We start from the raw sequence: 22,141 nt of genomic DNA, 5'->3' as shown, positions 1-22,141 counted from the left end.
GGTGCGTTCATCAAGTGCGACGGGCTGGTTGACTTCGGTTCTTCAACTGGGTGGTATTGTTGGCTCCCTCTCAGCCGGAGTTTTTGGCGAGGTCTTCTCTCGCAAGTATACCATGTTCTCAGCCTGTTGTTGGGTGGTTCTTGGCAGCTATCTTTATTGTGGTGCAACATACCACAATCCGAGACTCCTATATGCCGGCCGATTCTTCACCGGTTTAGGTGTTGGGACATTCAGCGGTGTTGGGTAAGAAAGGACCTCTCTGAATACAGATTTCCAGCTAATGTTCTCCACCAAAGCCCTCTTTACAATGCAGAACTCTCTGCCCCTGAACTCCGAGGCTTTCTCGTTTCCTTCTACCAGTTCGCAACCATTCTTGGAATCATGCTTTCTTTCTGGATAGGCTATGGTAGCAATAATATTGGTGGCCATGGTGAAAGCCAATCCAACTTAGCCTGGCAGCTGCCGTCAATCATCCAAGGTATACCGGCTGCATGCCTTGCGCTTGGCATATGGTGGCTGCCGTTCTCCCCTCGATGGCTCGTTAAACAAGGTCGCGACGAGAAAGCACTTCAGACACTCGCATACTTGCGCAAACTACCCGTCGATGACGCATTGATTCAAGCCGAGTACAAGGAAATCAAGGCTGAGTGCCTGTTCGAGGAGCGAGCGTTTGCAAAGGCTTTTCCCACTCTTCATGCTAGAGAAACACAGAGCGTTTGGGTGCGGGAGTTTGCGCAATACTGGAACATTGTCAGGACTTGGGACAACTTTAAGCGCGTGGCGACAGCATGGCTCGTTATGTTCTTTCAGCAATGGTAAGTGCTAGAGGCATAGCTTCTGCACACTGCTAATGCTTCTGCTTAGGTCTGGTATTGATGCTATTATCTACTATGCATCGAACGTTTTCGTAAGCCTGGGACTGACAGGTGGCACGACCGCCTTATTGGCCACAGGGGTCACTGGCGTTGTGTTTTTTGTCTGTACACTGCCCGCCATGGCTATAATCGACAAGGTCGGCCGAAAGCCTAGTAAGCAATCCCCGGATACGTTTCATCTCCTGGGGAGGCTGTTACTAAAAGAATATGCTTCAGTGCTTCTTGTTGGCTCAGTAGTTATGTTCATATCTATGGTTCTAGCAGGCATCATTGTTGCCAAGTTCCGACATGACTGGGTTCATCATGCCAATGCTGGCTGGACAGCGGTTGCATTTATTTGGGTCTACGTCGGAGCGTTCGGTGCTACGTGGGGGCCAGTATCGTGGACACTTGTGTCTGAGATATTTCCTCTCTCAATTCGAGCCAAGGGTGCCTCCTTCGGCGCATCAAGCAATTGGGTGCGTATCTCTTGCCCGTGCCCTTTCCACCAATTTTGGTCTTATAATTGCTAATCGCATGACAGGTGAACAATTTCGCAGTCGCATTTTTCGTTCCACCAATGTTCGAAGCATGGGAATGGGGCACCTACATCTTCTTTGCTGTTTTCCTCGCTGGTGGCATCGTGTGGGTATATTTCTGTCTTCCTGAAACCAAGGGGGCTACACTTGAGGAGATGGACCGTGTTTTCAAGAGTCACTCGGGCGAGGCAGACGCCATTATGCTGGCTGAAGCAAGAAGAGATGTTGGTCTTAACCCTGAGCCCGAAACTGTCAACGACAAAGTAGCTCTGGACAATGGAAGGACGAGTCAATCACAGAAGTCTCATATTGAGGAAGTCTAGGTAAAGCTCAGTGGAGGGCGCATCTTAACTCCTACAATCAACGATACAGGGTTTATTCTCGTTTCATCTCCTATTGGCTCTATTTGCCGTTGAGTAGAGAACCTACATGTAGATTGATAGAGCAAGATAATAGAAAAGAATTCTGGTGACATTTCACCTCACATGCATTGCAGTCTACGGTGAAAAGGGAGCCCATGCAGTGAGCCCTACTACTGAACCTTGCGCGTCTTACTAGTGCGAAATTACCCGGAGTACATCATATCAGGTGAGCGCTCCAAATCTTATGTCAAGATCTGGAAAGGTCCTCGTGTTCAGTGCATCAATTTGGTCAGCAGCAGACACCTATTCAAGATACTTCATAGCACACAAAAAAAGAGCCTCCTGGACTCCAGTTGAAGCGGAAAGGAGCGTATTTCTGTCTGCGTCTGACAGATCGCTGCAAAAGCTAAATGATAAAAGTATTCTATGGAGAAGAATAAGTAGAGCAAAATGTGGGTAAGAACTGTTGGATACGTTAACGCAGCCGAGCTCTCGCTTGAACCTAATCTTGTCTATGGGTCCCTACTGTCTTATTAGTACTGTCCTAGGACAGATATCTGGGGGAGTTTCAGAATCTCCCAGTTGTCCGAGTGAGTGGGATTTCCAAATGGCTTCAACAAGGCAAAGCGGAGTCTAAAAGTGCGAATGTCAGTCAGAGGCTTCGAGCTTTGCTGTCCACATTGAATGAACCAAGGGTCACGACTCACGTATAGTTACCAACGGCAATCTGGCTTCCGTTGCCTAGTTTTCCAAACCACCAATGCTGGTCCTGTTCGTAGGCTCCATTGCGATTGATGTAGTAAATGGGATACGTAAATGTGTCATTAGGGTCGTAATAGTCAGTGTTGATGCGACTAACTAGGCCAGATCCGACCCAAGATGCCACCGGTCCGATGTAGCCATTTTGTCCGGGAACTGGAGGGTATTTCCATTCACGCTCCTTCCAATCAGCCTCGAAAACCTATTACGGGAGTGGTTAGCGGGATGGAAGAGCACATGCGACGAATGAATTTAGACATACATCAAAGCGGACTTCCGCCGTTCCATAAATTGGCTTACTGATGATCTTTGGGAAGTCTTGAGCATCTAAACTTAGGTTAAATGTGAAGCTGAATCAAATTAGCCCCTTTTCCTATAATCCATGTTCACGTAGTATCTTTGGGACAACCTACTATGGCTTGTTTTGTACGAGAACATTGTTGATCGTAGACACAGCAAAAGCATAGTTCGTCTCTTCCATTGGGCTCAATTCGCTTTGGATATTACCCGCAATGCCTGATGAAGATACACACCGAAGTAAGGAAGACCGAGCGATTAATCAATTTAGAGGGTGAAGCATGGACCAACCTAGATAGGGCACCGACAAATACTCTTGGTTACTACTGGAGACTGTGATACGTCCGCTGTAGAGCGGCAGTCCCGTGGAATTCCAGCCCAATGTCTCAGGATTGCCGAAGCTAACTCTGTAGAGATTTGTCAGTCAAGTCGACCTGCTTTGCTGATACTAAAGCGACTTACGTGACCGTCTTGCTCTGGCCAGGTTCAAGTGTGAAGGGCTTGGGAAACTTGATATCGGGCACGAGTGTTTGTGGCACCATGTCGAAGAACTCGCGAATTCGCTTGGTTCGAGGAGCAGAGTTGAGAAGGACCTGGTCAGCTGCGTACCAGCCGAGTACCTCAGCGCCAACAGCATCCTGGACAGAGAAGTTATAGGTAGTAGCGTCCTCGCCGTTATTAGTGATCTTGATATCGTGGTATCGGCTGAAGTGGTGCGTGTCGTTAAGAGCAAACTTCTCAAAGTCAATCGTAGTCTTGTACAGGAGCACCTTAGATGCATCGATCAAGCCATTGCCGATCTGGGCTACGCTGGCGGAATGGCCGTAGTCCTTTTCCGTCAAGCCATCAGCCCAAGGCAGCCCGATACCACTAGAGATAATGCGCTTGCCTAGATCTTTGGCCCATGCATTGGCACTTGGATGTGTGCCCCTACCACCATAAACGCCGACGTAGAGCGCGGCGACGCCAGCTACATACGGAGTGGCCATGGATGTGCCGCTCTCAATTGCGTAGCTATTGTCGAGCCAAGTACTATATATTTTCCCTCCCGGAGCTGCAATATCTGGTTTTATCTGAAGGTCGTACAAGGGACCGATGTTGGTAAAGTAATTGGGGTCCCCGCCTAATGAGTAGGCTAGCCCAACTGGCTGGCCAGCATCGACAGAGAAATCAGCCGTGACATTGCGACCGGCTTTGACGGCCTCCACAATCTGGGTGCCGGAATAAGCTGATATCAGAGCGACAGTGCTGTTGGTGTAGCCAACAAGAGGATATCGAAGAGGCTGATCATTGTTGTAGATCAACACCATCGTGCCGCCCAGAGGGGCAAGGTTATTCTGCTGCGTGTCAAAATCACACTGCGTAGCTACACCTCGCCTTACAAGCACAACTTGACCCGTAAAGTTTCGTGAGCCTTCCTCTAGCGGCGCGCATGCGTCGGCGCTAGCATTTGTGTCGAGGGAGAAGGGAACAATAGGTACATCAACTAGGGTGGCTGGGAACGGGTCGATGGAAGGAATATAACCGTAGCGAGCGGTCTCATCAGCAATCCCCTGGTCTCCCGTGAATTTTGCATTAAATGGAAATCCGGGGAAAGTTTGTGAATCGACTGATGCCACAGCGATTACATTCTTGCCAGTTGCCCCCCTACTGCTTACGAAGGGGCCGATCGTGCCAACATTGCCTGAGGCGACGGTAACGAAGACACCTTCCTCGACGAATCGGCTGGCAATTTCAGCCCAGACATCTGTCGACCACCCGTAGTTGGAACCCACGCTAGCCGTGATAATGTCAACCTAACGGATAGGGGTAGGCATGTTAGAGATGTAAAAGTTTAAACGGCATAGATAAAAGTATATACCCCATCATCGAAGGCACGAAGGAATGCCTCGAGAATTGTTGCCGTATCAGTGAAGCTCTGGAGTTGGGGTCATTTAGTGATGTCCATTTCTTCAAAGTTTTGTCAGAATAGCGGAACTTACATCCTGGGTAAAAATCTTGTAGGAATAGAGGCTGGCCTCAGGAGCGACTCCAGACCACCTACGAGACAATCCGTGAAGATTAATTTGTGTATCTCTTCGTTTGCGTCGACCACGCTCAACAAGTGTTGACTTCGTGATAAGTAAAACAATGAACTCACCCAGAACCCTTGCCCGCGACAATTCCTGCGACATGAGTGCCGTGACCGGTTTGGTCGAGTGGGTCATCATCCGGCTCCTTCTCACCGGAATATGGCCAAACTAATCCATGTCAGTGCCCGGCAACCCACAGATCGCGGAGCAGAAAAGTTTTCCACCTACGTCCGTTGCCCGCGAAATCGTAGCCACCTGCAACCTTGAATCCAGGACCGAATCCGCCACCGAGCTGCTTCCCAGTTACTACACCTCCATACTACGACACTAATCACACAGACTCACGTCAGGATGCGTATACCAAACGCCGGTATCTACAATTCCAACCTTGGCCCCCTTTCCAAAGATGCCCTGGGCGTGTAGTTTTGCCACGCCCGTCGCATTGTGCGTTGAGTAGCCTTGATCGCTTACCGAGCCGGCGACAGATGATGTAGTCTCTGTGGGGAGTAGCTGAGCGACTAAATTGGGCCACACGCGAATGACATTGGGTAGGCTTTGTAGTGAGTCCTGGTTATACCTGTTCGTCTCAATGCTAGCCCCCGAGAAGACGATGCTATCGAACGTCTTGACAACTGTGATGCCTTCCGTCGCCCCAATGCCATCACGACGCTGAGCGGAACCCTTAATACAATATGAGAATCTCTCATGCATCAATCATTGTGCGTAGGGAAACGTCTGCTAACCGGTGCAAACTCGATGATGTAGCTACCAGGGATGAGTCTGCTTTGGTCCTTTGTGTCGTTCTCTGAGGAGGCCTCGGAAACCGCATAGTTCCCTCCCTCCGTGACACTAGCGTTCACAAGAGAGATAACCAGGGCTACAGCGGAGAACCTCATGATCATGTTACGCAAGTTCTCGAACTTCCTAACTGGCGAGTATCGATGCTATCTTGCAACCTAGTTGGCACGGGGCTCACTAGGATTAAATAGCCACTCTTGCTCTTAGGCGCCATCTGAGGCACATTCTTGGCAAGAACCCAGATCACGGAAAAGGCCAAGTCGTATTGTCACTCTAGGCTCATTGTTCTGTGAATCTGCACTACAGGATTGGAGGCCGAGTTACCTTGTAGGGTTTGCTGCATGAGAAGGTAGGAAGGAAGCAAGAGGGTCGGCAGCTTCTTGCTGATGCAAGTGGAATCCCTGCTACATGTAACCTGAGTTGTGGGTTCAATATACCCCACAAGCATGATTCTCAATCTAACCTTCCGCTTTGAGACGTACCCTGCGCAGATTTCCGCCATAACTATCGCGTATCGCGTGCTCTTATCCAGGTACCCGGTTCGTGCTCGATGCCCTTCACACTTAAGCTTATTGCCGAATTAATTTATATCGTTGCGCTTGGGCGTTTCTAACTGCTTATCATTCCGCGGACGCCATTTCTTGGCAATAATCTAATTTGCCAAATCCGCCTTGACTTCTTGGCGGAATTTGTCAGTATGATAAGACATTACGAGACGAAGCTTCCAATAAGTTAGAGCTTTTTTTGTTCTTGGCTATCGGGAAAATCTCGTAAAAGGAACTTCTATAATCTGAGGGGTGAGCGGATTTGACAGACCATAGTGGTGATACTGGCGTCGAGATTGTAGCGCAATTGGCAATTAGCCTTTTCACCAGCTCATCGGAGCAACATGTTGCCGGGCTGTTTCCATAGTTCTTGTGTTGACGCTGTCTCAGTTGATGGGCACACAAGTCACTTCCGTACCAAGGAAGTGACGAGAAAAGCGACTGGTCGGCCCACATAGGTGCCCCATATGCAAATAACCTCCTTGGTCCTGTTCGCAATCAATCTCCTCAAATGATCAGCGGCTATTCCGTGGGATGCCTACGAGAAGTTTGAAATCCTTGAGAGCCGCAAGAATTTGCAGCAATGAATACCAACGCTTCTAAGCTTTTTAGTACACACAGTTGATGAATGGTTTTTCGATATTATCATATCGGTGATTAGCTTGTGTCTTTTATTCGTAGCCATTCTGATAACCCGTTCCTTGACTATATAGCTCTTTACTGCCTGTAAAATCTTGTAGGCTGGACGCGTGGATCGGCGTCGAGTTTCCATTTCACTTCGCCAAATAAATCATGCTCGAGGCTCTCAAATTGCAGGACGAAATAATCCCAGGTTGAAATATAAGCTGAAAGTCCCTCTTCTATGCAGGAATCGCGAGTCTTGGGAAGAAATGTCCAATTGTCGCGATCATAATGGAAAAGATCAAATATCTGGTCTTGTAAGCCATTGATAATCATCCGTAGCAAGGGGGTGTCTCCATCGCGAAGAATTGTGAATTCTAGATCCATTGCCAGGCCCTCGTTGATGTATCTGCCAACGAACGATTTCAGCGGCGCTGGCTGAGTGCCTTCCACACGATGGGATGTCCATTCCTCCTGAAGGCTGGTCCACCGACTTTTGGCATTCGCGACAATGTTCGGGGCAATGTCCACCATATCAACTCGTGGCTTCAAATCAAATAATTCTTGAGCAATCATTTGGGCGACGATATTCGTTGGATCACCATTGATCTCATATGTGTTGCAAAGAACCACGATGGCAGTGTCTCCTTCAGGAAATGTCCAATAGACTGAGAGAAATCCACCGTAGTCACCAGTGTGGCCGATGACTGCCCTTGATTTAGAGCCACGCCCTAACACATATGATATCGTGTTGGTATCTAAGTTTGTGACGGTGTTAATCTCAGGTGTTGGTAGCAGGAAAGAATATAATCCCATTGCGTAGGCCTGTTTTGGATCCTGTGCCAGAGCGAAGTAGGGCTCTTGGATGGTGGCCAAAGACTCATGGAGATCTGATGGAAGGGTGTGTCTTGGTTTGCTCTGATTTATATTGAACCAGGATGGTAGCCACCAAAACTGCGATGGCTTGGTTGTCGAACCCCTTCGCACCTCCATCAACACATCTGCCCAAGTAAGCATGTCTTTGATGCAGGACCGCATTGATCCAGAACTGTCAAACGCATCTCCATCACCAAATTGAGGAAGCGGCTGTGGCTTTTCTTTTCGATCATCAAATATTTGATATGGTAGCGCATAGTTCTCATCTTCTGGGAATGTGAAGTAGGTGCGGTTCATGCCTAGTTTGGCGAAGATCTCATCCTTCACAACAGTGCCAAACGATTTGTCAACAACTTTCGTGACAAGAACACCAGCCAACGCAAATAGCCAGTTATTGTACTGCCATTCAGAACGAAACTCGGCAACCTTGGGTAGATGGTTGAAGATCTAAACAACGTCGGTGCGTTCGGCAAAAACATTGCCATTCCTCCCGACGACCTCATAGATAAGCTGGTTGAGACCCACGCAGTGCGAGACCATGTCTCGAACAGTCATCTTCTCGGCGACTGCAGGGTTGAATGCAGTCTTGAGGTCAGGGATTTTGGCAGAGACTGGAGCATCTAGATCTAAATCTCCCTTCAAAGCAAGCTGGCTAAGGATGGTAGTGGTGAAGGCTTTGGTGCATGGCCCCATCCCGTATATTGTGTTCTCGTCAGGCTCGCGTTTCGTCTCCGCTTCAGCATATCCGAAACCTTTGAAAGATCTCTGTCCCTTCTGGATGATCCCAATAGCAAAAGAGGGAACTTTGAAAATCCACCGGACCTCTTCGATTTTCACTGCGCTTTCGTTGAGACTGCACGTGATTAGCGATGACCAAAAGGACTGGCAGAATCCTTCACATTTTTTCAGCAAGGCCAGAAGGCTGCTCCATTGTCGGTGGGAATGGCATCTTGCTCTCCTCGGACTCAGGCGCCTGACGATGTAGGTCTACAAGCCACGATAGACTGACAAAAGCAATCAGGGAGATCAGCCACCAAATGAAAGTGCGGCGGTAGTAGCGCGACATTTACTGAAGCAGGAGGTAGTCGCTTCAAGGTCGTAGATAGTGATTGAGGCAGTGTCTCGGGTGTCGCGCTGCAGTGTCAGAAAATACGGCGGTGTAGATGATGTGCTGAGCGAAGGGTATAGCGAATCAATATGGTATGGGGTTGTTGGTGCATCGTTGCCTCTCTTCTGCTTATCTACCTTTTTGCTTTTTTAGTGTATGTACGGGAAAAGTGCACACATCACATTCTTCCACAACGTGACCTGAGGCCGTGTCGCAAGGAAATTGGCTGGCTGGCTGTATCTCATGTCACACAACCAGGATTCCTTGCAGAAATTTAACAGCCACATGTTCTAATCGAGCATCTCGCATCCGTGTGACACCCGTCTGACATTTGTGGTGTGGCTGCACAAGCCTTGTCCCTCAACTCTAGAGCCTTCCAGTCCAGATGGGTTTTGCGAAAACTGCACAACGCGTACCCTTTCTCTCCCACGGCAGAGACTGTTTTAGTCATTCTGGAGCGACGGTGTTTGAGGGGTTTTGCTCCAGGCTAGCTCTCATGTTACCTTCATCAAAGTCACTTTCAAGATGATGAATGCTAAGAGCACTTGACAATATCATTATGAGTGACTTCTTCCAGCCTATTGTCGGTTCGACGACGCAAAATGGTGTTGTGGTGCCACCAATCATATATGGGACTGCCCAGAAAAGCGACCCTGCTATGATTGTTTCAGCACTTGTCTCTGAAGCAACCGCACTCGATTCAGCATGTCAGCCAAAATACTATGATGAAGAAGTAGTTGGACAAGGTTTACAGGTAGCCTTTCAAGCTAAGAAAGATGGAGGTTTGGGCATCTCACGGGAGAATATCTACATACAAAGCAAATTTACGACCCCAAGCGGACACAGTAGCTCTACGTTACCATACTTAGCTAGTGATTCCTTACCAACTATGGTTGAAAAGAGCATTCGCTTGACTTTGAAAAGGCTGCAGGTACAATACCTCGACACTCTGCTGCTTCATGCTCCAATGTCCCGTATGGAGGAGACACTTGAAGTTTGGAAAGCCATGGAATCGCTTGTAGGTAAAGAGACGCGAGTTATTGGTATTTGCAACGTTGATATTCTCGTGTTGCAAGAGCTCTACGATACGGCTGTAGTCAAGCCGTCGATTGTCCAAAACAGATTCGGGCTGATAATGGATATGATCAAGACATGCGGTCATATTGTCAAGATCACGGAATTGTTTATCAAGCCTTTTGGATTATACCAGCAAATTATCGACTTCTTCGTTCTGGCTTGATCGGGTGGTTAGCCGAGAAGACAGGCTACTCACATGAGACTGCTCTCTTTATTGCAGTACTGTCTCTTGGGTTTAATGGCTCGGGCATGTCTGTGTTGACAGGAACACGGAACCCGCAGAGCTTGCGGACCTTACGAAAGCTGTTGCTGATCTTGGGACTCTACCCCCCCCTTATAAAGCGTGCTTTTGAAAGTGAATTGGGAGATTAGTTGAAAGCACGAGTAGGAAAAGCCGAGGGATTACAGAGAGCGGAAAGCGCCCGTTTATTCAAGAATATGTCCAGGTGCGTGACCCTGGTGGCTGCCGAGGACATTATACTCACGGGTGACAAAATCAGAAACCGAGTGTAAATGTAGGAGACGAAGTATGCTTGCTTGAGACTGACGGCTCTCGGCGAGGCCCCTACCTCGTTGGGTCGCTCCCCTCTGTTGGAAAGTGCACACTCTCTCTCAAAGACGGCATTCTTGTAAGGGATGGATTGGAGTTTGACACGAGTTTTCATACCACACCCGTGCTATTCATTCATCCACTGAGGAACTAACTAACAATGAAACTGCTGGTAGGGTTTTCCGTATAAACGTCTAGTCCCCGGAGACGTTTAGTTGTCGCCATCTTGGATCACTGTAGGAGAATACTGAGGATTGACATACCCAAGAGTCGATACTCCTACGCCAGCAAGATGCAACTGACTCTAACTTCATCTATCCTCGCCCTGATTTCACTAATTCAAATAGTGAAAGCTGGAGCTGGTAAGATAGCCAAGTGCTCATGCGCCAATGTTTGAATAGTTGAGCTGACCACTCCATTGGAAGGTTGAATTGTCTATGGCAGCGTCTACTTCCCGACCGAGTCAGATCCGAGCTTTGAGATCGAGTTTACTGCAGGAGGCCCTGACGACCAATGCATGAATGACATTGGGTCTAACTCGACGCTGGAGGTCAGCTCTGCTGGCGTCTTGTGTACCTCTATCGGATACGTGGAAGAAAAGGGCTCTTCATCGGGCGGCGATCTGTGCGCGACCACCGAAAGCATCTGGACCCTCTCCTATAACGGAAATGGCTATTCGGGCTCTACGCAGAGTGAATGGAGCTCCGGCCCGTGGCATAATGAAATCCAGCTAGAAAGCTCAAGCCCTAGCACCAACGTTTGGAGCAACCAGGCCCTCTGCCAGGATAATGAACTGGAATGGGATGTAGGCACTACAGGTCCTATATATGTGGGTGTTTCCTTGCGAAGCGGTATTAGGCCTAAAAAATTCTTTTACTGACAGATTCTTTCATGAGTAGATTATCTTCACGCCTGGGACATAGAATTAAGTAGTGTTAGTCTCGGGATTCGCCTGGAGGAACGATGGTATTGTAAGAGAGCCAAGATAGGAGACCGCCTGGACATCATAAGGTTGGGATATTGATGGCTTCGGCTTCTTCTTCTATGTGCTAGTAATAATAGAAGATCTCTGAATGCAACTCATTGAATACGCTTCTTCCGAGGCTACGACTGTGCGCAAATTCACGATTAAATTCCACTTAAGAGACTAGAACAACAGTCGGGTAGTTGATGTCAAAACCAGAGCCGCAATCGAAACAAGCTTATTCTGGCGGCCGCTTCGCAGCGTGGAGCATTTGCCCATGTTTGAATATGGTTAATGCGATTAACCTTAACCCACCAGAGAATCCCCGACTAGCCGAGGAGCAGGTCAGACGGGTGCTGAGGTAACCTAGAGTAGGCATACTAACTATGAGCTGATCGATCTGGTGGGACGCCTAGAACAACGCGCTCCACAGCATCGCAAGAGATATCGAGAGGACAACAGAGTTGCACGTTCCTCAATAAATTACAACGGGATACGCAATGTCTACGTCACAAATGTTACCCAATTATCTCTTGCTATAGTAAGATTGAGCACAGACGGGTGACAAGCTGGATCAAGCTGGTATTCCCGGGGGGCCGTCTTCGAGGAGAGCTATCCTTCCGGCTCTCGCCTCCTGACGATGTAAGCGATTGGTGTGACGCGACCGCAAATGAGCTCGTCGATGCCTTGCAGGAGGGCGCGGTTTGCTCTAATCTTTCAAGGTCTCAGCCCATCAGCGTGAAAACCGGTCGTCAATATAGGTCTAGTGTAGCTGTTTCCAGCGGCTTGGTGACTGGTACAACACGATCTCTCCGAGAGGGGCAATAGTGTAGACGCGAAGGACAATAGTGCCTGGACCTAGATTTGGTGCTACGCGCTAGTCGAGCTCTGCCGATGGGCATCAAGGCAATGCCTTCTTGAAGTGTCTCAGAAGGATCTTGTGTATGGTGCCCCGTCATTTCTGTTTTCTTCTTCAAAAGTCAGTTCGGTGTCATGCCGACATCTCAATATTGGGAGGGAGTCTGAGCTTGGCGTGCTGGATCGATCGTGGCAGCCACAGGTATGACCCCTGGTCAAGCCACGATCTCCTGGGCGCCGTCTTTTGATTAGGCCGCGTCACCACATCGAACGATAGATAGGGGGTCTATCTCTCTTTTTCGAGCGATATCTTCGTTTCCGGACTGAAGAGCCTTTTGTCCTGTCAGCATTAGAAAGGTATTGACGAGAATCAAAATCTGCTGCCTGGTCATGATCATAGAGGCTTACCACGTGGCGGAATGAAACGCACCGTTTGCCTGTTTGCCTGGGGGTTCCAGCGTCCAGACTGGGCTCTTCATTCACTGAAAGCGGAGCCACTAGGTGCATCAATGGAGTGGATCGAGACTTGGACAAAAAGGAATACAGTGATTACTTGAAAAAGCAGTCAAGCAAATTGACTTACCGAGCTCAGAAACAACTCCTCACTTCTAGACATGTTCCAATGTGCGAGTTTGCTAAGACACCTGCAGTCTTCGCAGTCTTCTTCCATTGCACATCACCACAAATACGGGAGTACATGCAGCACACTGCTGTTGACAAACCCGTTGGTGTGCAACACACCCATTTACACTTAGCTTGCAGCAAAAGAGCGCGGCTTTGGCCAGATCAGGGTTGGTGCCGCAACGGAGGATCCAATCGCACTACGAGGTGCTAGCCTAAGGAAGCTTGCTGTTCCTCGGGTCAATAGCAAGCAGTAGCCAGGGGCACAGACAGGGGTGACTTGGACCAAATTTCCCGTGTCCGTGGCGCAGAGGGGGTGGAGCATTGGGCAAGCCAGATTGGAGGAGGAGGCTTCTTCGCAGACGCCCACCTCCTCGTCTACGATAGGCATCATCCTAGGCGACGCATGGGAGATTTGCCGTTGTCCTTGAAGAGCCACGATTGCGAGTGTGCCGAGACAGCGAGAAGACACTCTTGTTGGTGGTGTCAGTCACACATCCGTTCTAGCCGGGTTGATGAGGACTCGACAGCTTTTGTGTCTGGGTTTCTGAAATTGGATGCCCTCCTCTCAGCCAAATTCCCATCCTACCGTCTTTCTAATATTAGTGCAGCTGCGACAGGGCCAGCAGAACCTGGTTGCACCCACTCCTGCGTTTCCAACGGCTCTTCTGCGCCGCTTACAGCACTTCACTTGCCCGAGTGAGAAGGTCCAAGACTGTTTGATGGAGGCAGATATTGTCCAAAGACTGGTTCGCATGCAAGAAATGCACCCCATGTCCTCGTGCCTAAGACTTGTCGGCTTTGCATATCCTCGAATGTGTCACTGCAAATGGGTCAGGCATGCGTCGTCTGTTCCTGTCCATCGCTTCCAGCTGGCACGATGATGGAGATTGACCGGCGCGCACATCAACGGCGAAGATTGAGCGAAATTTCTATCACCAAGTTATCAACTCCTCTGCGGCCAGTTGCTTCTGCACCTCTCAGTCCTTACCCCGCATGGCCTAGCAGCACGCACCCTTCACCGCGCTTTTTTAGCATGCCGTCTAGAATAAGGCGGAGGCTCCGCACGAGAAGACCGAAAGCAATAGTGCCAAGTAAGCTTGATGCTCGCCCGTCTCAATATGTCTCATGGTGTCTTTCAGCTCCCGAGCTGACGCCCTTAGCCAGTCCACGTGTAGACCGGCAATGTCTAGTGGCACGAGCTGAGTGTTTCATCGATTATGTGTCTGATTAGCAGAGTCCAGTGCAGGCAGAAGGACGCGGTTTGTGCACTTCTGCGTTCAAGTTGTGATGGAGCCTGAACACGGCTGGAGCAAATATTCAGACGTCTGATTCCAAGCATCTTCCATGGCCGTTTGTGGTTGCAGCCACGGCGCTGCATCCCCTGTGCGCTTCTCAGTGCACCTGGCAGGAAAACGCCAAATGACAGGTTGGCTGCATTGATACCCCTGACCCAGCATGGCCTTTTTGGACTCGAGAAGACAAAAGAAGTCAGGGGTGTCTGTGGTGCATGCGGCGCAAGGGCCTATCCTGGCACCATCAGTCCAGGTTGGCCAACGCCACTTCGCATGCAGTCCACCTCGCTAGATCCCAATAATGGCAGGAGGATGGAGCACGATGTACTTGTAGGGCTGCTTTCCCATCGCCTCTGTTGGCGCGCTCTCGCACCTCCCAGATCATCACCTATTGCCCATCTAGACCTCCGGCGGCACACCCGCGTGGAGTCTCCACCGCTGTGCAGATCCAGAAGGAGAGCTGATCGAGTCCCGAGCGGGTATGATGGGAATGCGACCATTCGTTCTTTGATTTCGCGCTTGACCCAGACTATTGGGTCTTGAGCCAACTCTTGTCACTCGTTTTTTGTCTTTCGCTGCGTATATCTCTTGGCCCCCTGCCCCATAAGGCACATCATATCGTTCTTGGCTTCTTTTCTCCTTCGTTCCGCTCCGGCGTTTGCTCGTCGACACTACATTCGTTCACTCGTGGGTTTTCCTGCTTGGATCTGCCGGACCAGCTCAGGATGTGGGGTACTTTGGGTGCGTTGGCCTTGCTGCCAGCGCTTGTCAGGTCGTATGCCTCGACGGACTCTATCATGGATGCTGTAAGACCGCCTGGGTATCTCTGTTGTCGTCGAAGAACGCCGTGGCTAAGATGTATCATAGGACCTGGCCCAATCCGGGTATCTTTCTAATCATCCTATGGACCCCAATGTCGTCGGCGGTTCAAGCTTTGGTATCTTGTGGAAGCAGCAGATGACAGACAGCAAGGAGCAGTGGTTCGCCAAGCCGTTGGTGTACACTCAGAATGGAGGGTCCGAAATGCTCATCACAGCATCGAACGAGAACAATGTGCGAATACACGATGCGAAGACTGGAACGCTTATTACCTCGAGAACGCTGCACCCTCCGTTTCTCCAGTCAGACATTGGTTGCAACGATGTCCCAGACTACATCGGTGTCATGGGAACGCCAATCATTGACCCTGCTACTGATATCATGTAAGTATTGTGAAGAAAGTTGCTTCCGTTCACTCACTAATCGGCCACAAGTTACATGTTCGCAAAGGGTTACAAGAATGGTGCCGCTTCTGGTGGCGTTGCTAATGGTAAATGAAATCAGGCCATGAAGCCCTATTACACTATTCTAATGCAATTGACAGGTGAATATAAGCTACATGCACTCCAGCTGCCCGCCTTGACAGATGCTCCTGGCTTCCCTGTTATTATTGATGGGCATCGTGCCGACAACGACCCTGCTAAGTACTTCATCGGAGGCACGATCATGCAACGACCCGCCCTAACATCTCTGAATGGCGTCATTGTTGGGGCTTTCGGAGGTCATTGTGATCTGTTTAATTTTACAGGAATGATCGTGTCGGTCAGCAAGACGCCTAACGTTGGTGTCGTCAGCATTTACGCCATGGAACAGGCTCCTGGCGCTCCATCACCAAACCCCACAGACATCACCAGCGAGAAGGGAGGCAAAGCCGGAATCTGGCAGAGTGGTATGGGTCTTGCCACCGATGGTAACCGGATCTTTGTCACCACTGGTAACGGTCAAGGTCATGCAAACGGAGATGTGCCTGCCAGTGGTCGTCTTCCCTTGACAACTCTGGATGAGTGTATTGCAAACTTTGCTGTGTCGTCGACAGGTGTCTTCTCCTTGACTGATTACTTCGAGCCGTATGATTACGTTCAAATGGACGCCCAGGACAAGGATTTGGGTTCTTCCGGAACAGCTTTGTTGGATGCAACCACCTTCAGGACCAGTACCATCAATCGTATGGCTGTTACCGTTGGAAAGAACGGCAAAGTATACATCACGAACGCGGATAACCTTGGAGGTTTCAAACAAGGTTCTGGTGGAACGGACAACATCATTCAGACAATCACAGCCGGAAACTCTGTGTTTGGTGGTGCTGGTAGCTATCCTCTCGAGGGCGGGTACATCTACTTCACTCCCGTAGGTCTGCCCACTTATGCTTACAAGTTCGGCACCGATTCCTCTGGTGCTCCGTTCTTCACTCTTGCCGGTAAAACAGCGACAAACTCGGCTGGTCGTGCAGGTGTGGGACAGCCGACTGTCACTTCCTACAATGGAATCGCGGGCACAGGCATTTTGTGGGTGACCGATGTCAACTCTGGTCTTTTGGCTTTCAAGGCGGTCCCCAACTCCGCTGGAGTATTGGAGGCAATCACGCTGCCGGCGACACCTGGCATCAATAAGTATCAGCGACCTGTCTTCGGCAGCGGCAAGGTATTTGTCACTGCGAGCAACAAGATCTACTGTTTGGGCTACCCTGTCAACCTCCCGCTCAACTGCACTACACCAGTGGACTTCGGCTCTGTTCAGACTGGCGATACAAAGACTGCCACTATCTCTTGCAAGGCGAATATCGCCATTACTAAAGTAAAGGGCTGCGTTACCAGCGATGCGCTCTTCCAGTGCTCGAACTCATCGCTGCCTCAAGGCGCTCTGGCGGCGGGTGCGACATTCACCTTCCCGGTGACCTGGAACCTGACAGAGAAGTCTATTGAGGATGCTGAAGGTACCAGTTATGCCAAAGTTCTTCCTGGCGTCGAGAGCGGCGTGTTGAGTCTCATCACCACCAACGGTGTGACTGGATACACTGATACCACGCCCTTGTCATTGACCGGAACTGTCGTCAGTGCAGACCCGTACTTGTGGATGAATCCCAGCGAAGTTGACTTCGGTGGTCTCGTCCTCGGAAGCGATGATGCGGCAGCGGGTTTGACAGGCTCTGCTAGCATTGCTAACATTGGCAGCCGCGCCCTAACATTCACGGGCATGGCCTGGCAACTCGGCACCGACACAACCGGAGAATGGCACAACCTGACATTCACCGACGAGGGCGCAGTTTTCGGTCTGGGTTTTACTTCCTCCTCATTCCCCAAGCCAGGCTCTCAACTTGCAGCTGGTGAGACTATTGCCGTTCCATTGCTGTTCAACTCGACGACCATCGGCACGTACTCTTTGAATCTCATGCTCTGGTCCGATGGTGGCCAAGACTCAATCCTTCTTGCCGCTTCCGTCGGTAACCCGCCGATTGCGACCATTGCTGTCTCGACTCTTGAAGGCGGCTGGGATTATAGCGAGCCGACTCACATGGCTTTTGGCAACGTTCTTGCCGGCCAAACCGTGATTAAGAAGATTCAGATTTGCAATGTCGGTGGATCAGTCTTAACCATCACCAAGTCTAAGCCGCCTTCCTCTGCACAGCTCACGGCCGTCAGCCCATACGGCGAGTTGCTAGAGGGTCAAAAGATTGATGTGGGTGCTTGCGCTAATGGGTCGGTCGCTGTTTATGCCGCCCCTATCCAGCTTAATCACCCATCCCAATACATCTCACTCGTTTGGGTCCTCAACACTGATGGCTTGAGCAACCTCGACCGTAGCCAGCCATTCGGTGTCCATGAAGTCCAGACTGATGTCACAATTGTCTCTGCGCAGATTGGCCCTCTATTAGCCAATGGCACAGCTCGATACCAGTGGGTTGGCTGCTTCGCAGACACCAACGGACGAAACCTGCAGACTCAGATTAACACTGCTGCCCAGCAAACAACTAACTCGAATGATCAGTGCCAAACATTGTGCATGAACGCCGGGTATGCCATTGCTGGTACAGAGTACTCCAAGGAGTGTTGGTGTGGTAACGCGATTAAGCAGCCATCATCGCTCACACCAGATTCTGCAAACCACTGCACATTCTCTTGCACTGGAAACAACACCCAGTCATGTGGCGGCGATGGCGGATATCTTAGCATGTATGCTGACATAACCAAGTTCGATATTGCGGCATTCCTGGCTGGCACCAGCAGCTCCACTACGAAGACTACGACAACTATGCTCGCCACCGGAACGGCTACTGGATCTACTACTACCACCACTGCGGCGACAAGCACATCGACCGGCTCTCCATTGAACCCCAATGAGCCAGCCGTTGTCAACGGCCAGTGGAACTACATCGGTTGCTACAAGGACAATGTCAACAATGTTCGCAGTCTATCCACCAAGAACACCGCTGCCGATACCATGACACTTGAGTCCTGCGCCACCTACTGTTCCGCCTACAACTTCTTCGGTACAGAATACGGACGAGAGTGTTACTGTGGCTACACACTCGACACGACCCTCCGGGCGACCGAGTCAGACTGCTCGACGAAGTGTGCCGCCAACAGTGCCGAGCTCTGCGGTGCTGGCAGCCGTCTGTCTGTTTACAACAATACAGTCTATAATGCTCCTCCCCCGTCACCGAGCCACGTGGCCCGATCTGGCAATTACGCCTGGTTGGGCTGCTACACAGAAGCAACAACAGGGCGGGCACTGGCGGTGGCTAATTATGCCAGCGACTCGATGTCAGTTGACACATGCGCGGCCTTCTGCGCAGGAAAGGGCACTCAGTACATGGGCGTCGAGTACGGACGCGAGTGCTACTGTGGCAATACCTTGGGCACTGGAGTCAATCTCACGTCCACCAGTGATTGCAGCACCCTTTGCAAGAACAACACACTGCAATACTGCGGTGCTGGAAGCCGTTTGGATCTTTATACATACTCCCTACAGACGTCAACTTCGTCGTCGGTTCTTTCAACTAGTTCGACGGTTTCGAGCAGCTCAGTGTCATCATCTAGCAGTCTTGTATTATCGTCATCATCGCTGTCTTCAAGCTCGCTAGTTGGCTCAACCTCGTCCAGTGTGGTCTCGAGCAGCAGCAGTAGCTCCTTGATTTCTTCGTCCTCGAGCAGCATTATCACAAGCACGAGTTCATCTAGCCTGGCTGTGACGAGCTCAACTTCAAGCCTTCTAGCGTCGTCATCGACTGATATTCCTACAAGCACGAGCTCAAGCTCTTCTAGTCTTCTATCCAGCTCAAGCTCGTCAGTCGTGAGCTCGAGCACTTCTACATTGTCTAGTTCCTCGTCCAGCCTGTCGTCCAGCTCGTCGAGCACTTCATCTAGCAGTTCCAGCATCGCTTCAAGCTCTTCGTCCTCGTCTTCGGTGCTTTCATCGTCGTCGTCGTCGACTTCTTCGTCTACCTCATCATCGTTATCATCCTCTTCCTCTTCTTCGCCTTCTTCATCGCTGCTATCGTCTTCATCTACGTCTACAGGCCCAGCTAGCACATCCGCCTCGCCGACATCAAGCTCTTCTTCCTCGTCCTCATCTTCGACATCGACTGGACCAACTGCCACCGCTACTAATGGCTACTATCACCTGGGTTGCTACTCTGATACGAGCAGCGGCCATGCACTCCCTCAGCTTTTCGCCAACAACAGCGTGACTCCCGAGCTGTGTCTCGCGTACGCCAAGTCTCTGTATGACAATTCCCCAACGCCGACTACCCAGATGCCGTATGTCTACGTGGAATATCATCACGAGTGCTACGGTGGCTCAAGCCTTAACTTCCAAGGCAGCGCCGTGACTAGCTTGATTGGCACTAAGGCATGCACGGACTATTGCTACGGTAGTGTCAGCACCTTCACCACCAACGGAGTCGTGTCGGTGACGACTGGCAAGGCGAACATGTGCGGTGGTGCGAAGCAGTTCAACTTGTATGCTCTGACCACACCGATCGCTTTCCCCACCACCGGTGGACCAGTGACTACAAAATCGGCGTAGAAAATACCACTCTTTTGTTTCTTGTATCAATCTTGTCTAATCTAATAACGGTTCAATGCCCCCGAAACCGATTCACTAGCAGTCATGTGTTTATGTTTTCTCCCTTTCTTTCACTTGGATTGGTTGGCCCGCTGGTGGTTTATAGGTATAGAGGTTGATTTACTAGGCTACTGAGCTCTGAGCAAGACCGGAGCAGTAACAAGCTGTGGTATCAAGGGGCGCATTTGGTTTTGGTCGGCCGAGGGTTCATTGGTCGGTACATAGAGCAATGCGCGTGGTGAAAGCAACTGATGGATGGTTGTCGAGGTTTACCACTGAGCATAAATATTATATAGACTGGGAACATATTCTTCCTTCATGACTTAGGTCACTTTAAATGCAAAAATTACTTATTGACTATTCCCACTTTCTTTACCTTACAAACCTGTGAGTGTAATATGTGTCACCACGTGAACTTCTTTCTTGGCTTTCGCGTGCGATTGGAGATGTTCTTTTGAAAACCCTCGGGTCCAATGACCACGGGGGAGCGTGGTAGTACACTTATGCCCGGTGCCGTCGAATTAGTAGACAGAACTCCGAGCCACTGACACCACTCAATGAGATCATCGACCTGGTCAAACACGGGTTCAGGTGTAATGGTCGTCTATTGTATATTTGTGCATAGGTATCGAGGGTTAGGAGCTAACGAAGTTGCCGATCGCTGATGTCCTACAGATCTAGTTCCCTTGCCCACATCGGCCAGCCCTGAGATCTATTGATGCCTTCATCCAAGGTCGGCACGCACCAACTTGCTTGCCTTTGATATCTTCTCGGCCAGTACACCTATACTGCTGCCACTCATTACATCAAATAGTGAAATCTCGGCCTTGAGTTTGGTTAGCACCCAGCCGCGCATGTCTACGGCCATAAGCGAGTCCATCCCATATGTATGCATCGACTTTGCCGTGTCAACATCATCCGCGGAACAACGAAGCGCTTTTGCCACTTGTTCTCGCAAGGCATTCAGCACTACCGCTGTGGCCTGTTCTCTCGTTGTTGCGACAGCGAGTTGCTCTTCGATAGGCACCCTTTTATCCGCCCCATTTGCGTTGCTGTAACGAGATTCATCAACGCCAAGAGTTTCTAGATATGCAAAACGTCGATCTCGATAGTAGAAAGGCTTGGTTTCAATATCCTGGTCCTGAAGTATTCCTCCGGTAGGAAGACCCGTAATGATTTGGGCCGGAACGTTGTGGCCTTCGCTGTTCATAGCTAGTTTAAAGATGAGGTTGAAGTCTTTGGCGGTCAATGGAACAACAGTATCATCGTTCAGATTGGATTGGCCTCCTCGTTCGGCGATCAATCCAATGTCTTGCATGAGACCAAGATTGACGCTGGTCGCTGCCAGGCCCAGTGATCTTCGATATCTGGCCAGAGCATCTTGGTAGCTATTTCCGGCAGCGTAGTTTGCCTGACCACGGTTACCGACGAAGCCTGATATTGAAGCTAGCATAACAAAAAAGTCAAGACCTCCCTTTGCGCATGGCTCAGACAGCGAAGCACAATGCAGGTTCCACGTGCCTTGGATTTTGGGCCTGATAGCCTCCATCCACTGGGAATGTGTCATGTTCTCAAAAATGGAATCGCGAAGTACTGCAGCACTCTGGATGATTCCCCGAATCGGTGGCCACGACGCGTTTGTACTTATTGTGGTGAAAGCGCTCGACACACTCTCCTTATCTGATACGTCACAGCTGGAAAATTGACAAACAACACCTCGGGGACAAAACTCCTCCATAATGCCTTGAGATGCCTTCGATCCTGGCCCGGAACGAGATAGGAAAACAAGATACTTCGCTCCGGAATCGACCATGAGCTTGGCGAGGCTCCGACCGAGGCCACCGAGGCCGCCCGCGAGCACATAGGTTGCATCCGGCCGCAAACGAAGCTGGTTCTTCACTTCCGGAACGATCGGAACTGCGGTTTCTGGTTGAAATAGTAACATCGCTTTACCTGGTCCAGACGGGTTGTTGATGGACTCCAAAGCTTCGTGAACCTTATCGGCCGTAAATATTGGAAGCTTGGGTGTGAAATTCATTGAACTGTTGTCCAAAAAATAAAT

At 50.1% G+C, this 22,141-nt stretch overlaps 4 protein-coding genes across 4 annotated transcripts; 2 read left to right on the top strand and 2 right to left on the bottom strand.

Moving 5' to 3' along the window:
• Window positions 1–381: 381 nt before the first annotated feature.
• On the top strand, window positions 382–1,716 carry UCRPA7_3709 (putative mfs quinate protein; the record flags this gene model as incomplete). Its single annotated transcript, XM_007916357.1, has 3 exons — window positions 382–815; window positions 865–907; window positions 1,399–1,716. 3 exons carry the CDS (start codon window positions 382–384, stop codon window positions 1,714–1,716), a joined length of 795 nt encoding a protein of 264 aa, XP_007914548.1.
• Window positions 1,717–2,288: 572 nt separating this feature from the next.
• On the bottom strand, window positions 2,289–5,779 carry UCRPA7_3708 (putative minor extracellular protease vpr protein; the record flags this gene model as incomplete). The annotated part of the gene is made up of 11 exons (XM_007916253.1): window positions 2,289–2,388; window positions 2,463–2,716; window positions 2,777–2,841; window positions 3,103–3,218; window positions 3,274–4,607; window positions 4,673–4,729; window positions 4,794–4,851; window positions 4,952–5,051; window positions 5,112–5,175; window positions 5,229–5,564; window positions 5,627–5,779. 11 exons carry the CDS (start codon window positions 5,777–5,779, stop codon window positions 2,289–2,291), a joined length of 2,637 nt encoding a protein of 878 aa, XP_007914444.1.
• Window positions 5,780–14,921: 9,142 nt separating this feature from the next.
• Window positions 14,922–18,758, top strand: UCRPA7_3707 (putative wsc domain-containing protein; the record flags this gene model as incomplete). The annotated part of the gene is made up of 5 exons (XM_007916305.1): window positions 14,922–15,002; window positions 15,064–15,398; window positions 15,450–15,505; window positions 15,560–18,629; window positions 18,737–18,758. 5 exons carry the CDS (start codon window positions 14,922–14,924, stop codon window positions 18,756–18,758), a joined length of 3,564 nt encoding a protein of 1,187 aa, XP_007914496.1.
• Window positions 18,759–18,965: 207 nt separating this feature from the next.
• UCRPA7_3706 (hypothetical protein) lies at window positions 18,966–19,794 on the bottom strand (the record flags this gene model as incomplete). The annotated part of the gene is made up of 2 exons (XM_007916194.1): window positions 18,966–19,618; window positions 19,764–19,794. 2 exons carry the CDS (start codon window positions 19,792–19,794, stop codon window positions 18,966–18,968), a joined length of 684 nt encoding a protein of 227 aa, XP_007914385.1.
• Between the last annotated feature and the right edge of the window lie 2,347 nt (window positions 19,795–22,141).

The sequence above is a fragment of the Phaeoacremonium minimum genome, assembly GCF_000392275.1.
Source record: "Phaeoacremonium minimum UCRPA7 unplaced genomic scaffold PA7_03_scaffold_290, whole genome shotgun sequence".
NCBI lineage: Eukaryota > Fungi > Ascomycota > Sordariomycetes > Togniniales > Togniniaceae > Phaeoacremonium > Phaeoacremonium minimum.
Note: the sequence above shows the minus strand (reverse complement) of the source record. Positions and strands in the feature narration are given on the sequence as shown.